This window comes from Monopterus albus, unplaced genomic scaffold (assembly GCF_001952655.1).
Source record: "Monopterus albus unplaced genomic scaffold, M_albus_1.0 scaffold96.1, whole genome shotgun sequence".
Lineage (NCBI taxonomy): Eukaryota > Metazoa > Chordata > Actinopteri > Synbranchiformes > Synbranchidae > Monopterus > Monopterus albus.
Genome location: NW_018127976.1, coordinates 440,128 through 442,454, shown reverse-complemented (window position 1 = coordinate 442,454; position 2,327 = coordinate 440,128). Strand labels below are relative to the sequence as shown.

At 42.1% G+C, this 2,327-nt stretch overlaps 1 protein-coding gene across 1 annotated transcript in view; it reads right to left on the bottom strand.

Moving 5' to 3' along the window:
* Positions 1-2,327, bottom strand: part of llgl2 (LLGL scribble cell polarity complex component 2) — a 71,182-nt gene that overhangs the window by 29,311 nt on the left and 39,544 nt on the right. Inside the window, exon 14 of the mRNA XM_020608903.1 lies at positions 1,792-1,896. Within this exon, the coding sequence (XP_020464559.1) occupies positions 1,792-1,896 (105 nt within the window). The remainder of the gene's footprint in view (positions 1-1,791; positions 1,897-2,327) is intronic.

Here is a 2,327-nt window from a genome sequence, read left to right as displayed (position 1 = left end):
ACACCAAACCTGCCCATCACCTCCTCATCACCTTTGTTCCCCTCACCAACGTGCCCGTTGAAGTCTGCCCCAATCACCACTCTCTCCCCTCTTGGAATACTCTCCATCACCTCATCTAACTCACTCCAGAATCTCTCCTTCTCTTCTAACTCACACCCTACTTGTGGAGCATAACCACTGACTACATTCAACATTGCCCCTTCAATTTCCAACTTCAAACTGATCACCCTGTCTGACACTCTTTTCACCTGTAAAACATTCCTCACAAGCTCCTCCTTCAGGATCACTCCTACCCCATTTCTCTTCCTGTTCACACCATAATAAAACAGTTTGTATCCCCCTCCGATGCTACGTGCTTTGCTACCCTTCCACCTGGTCTCCTGCACACACAGTATATCTACCTTCCTTCTCTCCATCACATCTCTACCTTTCCCTGTCATTGTGCCAACATTAAGAGTCCCTATTCTCAGACCTATACTCCTGCCTTTCCTCTTCTCTCTCCGTTTACGAATCCTTCTACCTCCTCTCCTTCTTCGACCAACAGTAGTCCAATTTCTGCCAGCACCCTGTAGGTCAACAGCACTGCTGGTGATCGTTGTTACCCCGGGCCTCGCCCAATCCGGTATGGAATTCGCACTGATGATTCGCATGTTTAAATTTGGCATGTTTTTATGCTGGATGCCCTTCCTGGTGCAACCCTCTCTATTTATCCGGGCTTGGGACTGGCACAAAAGTCACCGGTTTGCAACCCCTATGGCTAGATTTTCCAGCAGAACAACGACCCTAAAGATAGAGCCAGAGCTACAATGGAATGGTTTAAATCAAAGTATATTCAGATGTTAGAATGGCCCAGTCAAAGCCCAGACCTAAATCCTATTGAGAATCTGTGGCAAGACTTCACAGGCGCTCTGACAATCTGACTGAACTGAAGCTATTTTGCAAAGAAGAATGGGCAAAAATTGCAGTCTCTAGATGTGTAAAGCTGCGACATACCCTAAAAGACTTGCAGCTGTAATTGCAGCAAAAGGTGGTCTGACAAAGTATTGACTCAAGGGGGCTGAATAGATATGCATGCCACACATTTCAGATTTTTATTTGTAAAAGAAATCTTGAACACCGCATATCATTTTCCTTCCACTTCACAATTGTGATACTTTGTGTTGGTCTATCACATAAAATCCCAATAAAATACATGTAAATTTGTGGTTGTAATGTGTCAAAATGTGGAAAAGTTCAAGGGGTGTGAATACATTTGCAAGGCACTGTATAGACAATTCAAAGTGCTTTACTCAAGGTGAAGAAATGCATTAGACATTCAAAATCAAAGGAAAAACAACAAAAGGATCACAGACCTATGGTTTGTTACTGTTATTTAAAACTCCAGTATGTAACTTAAGTAGCACTAGCATGAAACTCTAAATCAATCCACTCTAGTCTGCCCAGCAGTCGCTCTCCCTCCTCCACTATGCTCTGCTACAACCTGCTATATTATGCCCAGCTCTTCAGATATTTGTTGTTATGACTTTATAATAAATGAGAATGTAAAAACTTACTGATCAAACCAAAATGATTGAAAATGTGATTGGTTAGAGATCAATCCTGCTCAATATGTTTTAGAAGCTAATATCTCTGCACTGCTGCCATTAATGTTCAATGAGTCTGGATCACAGGAGGTGATGACAGTACCTCTCAACATTAAGACAAGTTTTAGAGCATAGTTCTACCATAAAAATATTCAAAAAGTTATATATTGTAGCTTTAATGTTGATAAATGTCAAACAGTCATCTCACCTGTCCAGCAGTGCCCGCCACAGTCAGATAACCACTGTATTTACAAAGATGGATCTTCTGAATGCCCAGTCTCGGGTCATCACTGTAGGGGTCAAAACAGCCCACCTGGACAACAAATAGGCTATTTAAAATGATGCGCACAGCAACAATTTACAAATGCACTACCATAAAGCAAAGCTTGCAAAGTCAGATGAAAAGAGAAAAAGAAGAATGGTAAACAGAGGTGGAAACCTCCTGACAGGCTCTAGTACAGGTCAAGCTTTTTAAAAACAAAAAAAAAAAACCTCAACAACAATGGATCCTAAGCTTCCCATAATGTAACTTAACTCGGCTCTTCCTTTTTTTCTTTTTGAAGACACTGTTGTAATTTTCATTGAAGTCCTACAAAACCTTTATCAGAGGGGAATGATAAAAGAAAACCATAATAATCCATCCATCCATCCATTTTCCTCCGCTTATCGGGGACCGGGTCGCGGTCCCCGATAAGCGCCCAGACTTCCCTCTCTCCAGACACTTCCTCCAGCTCCTCCGGGGGA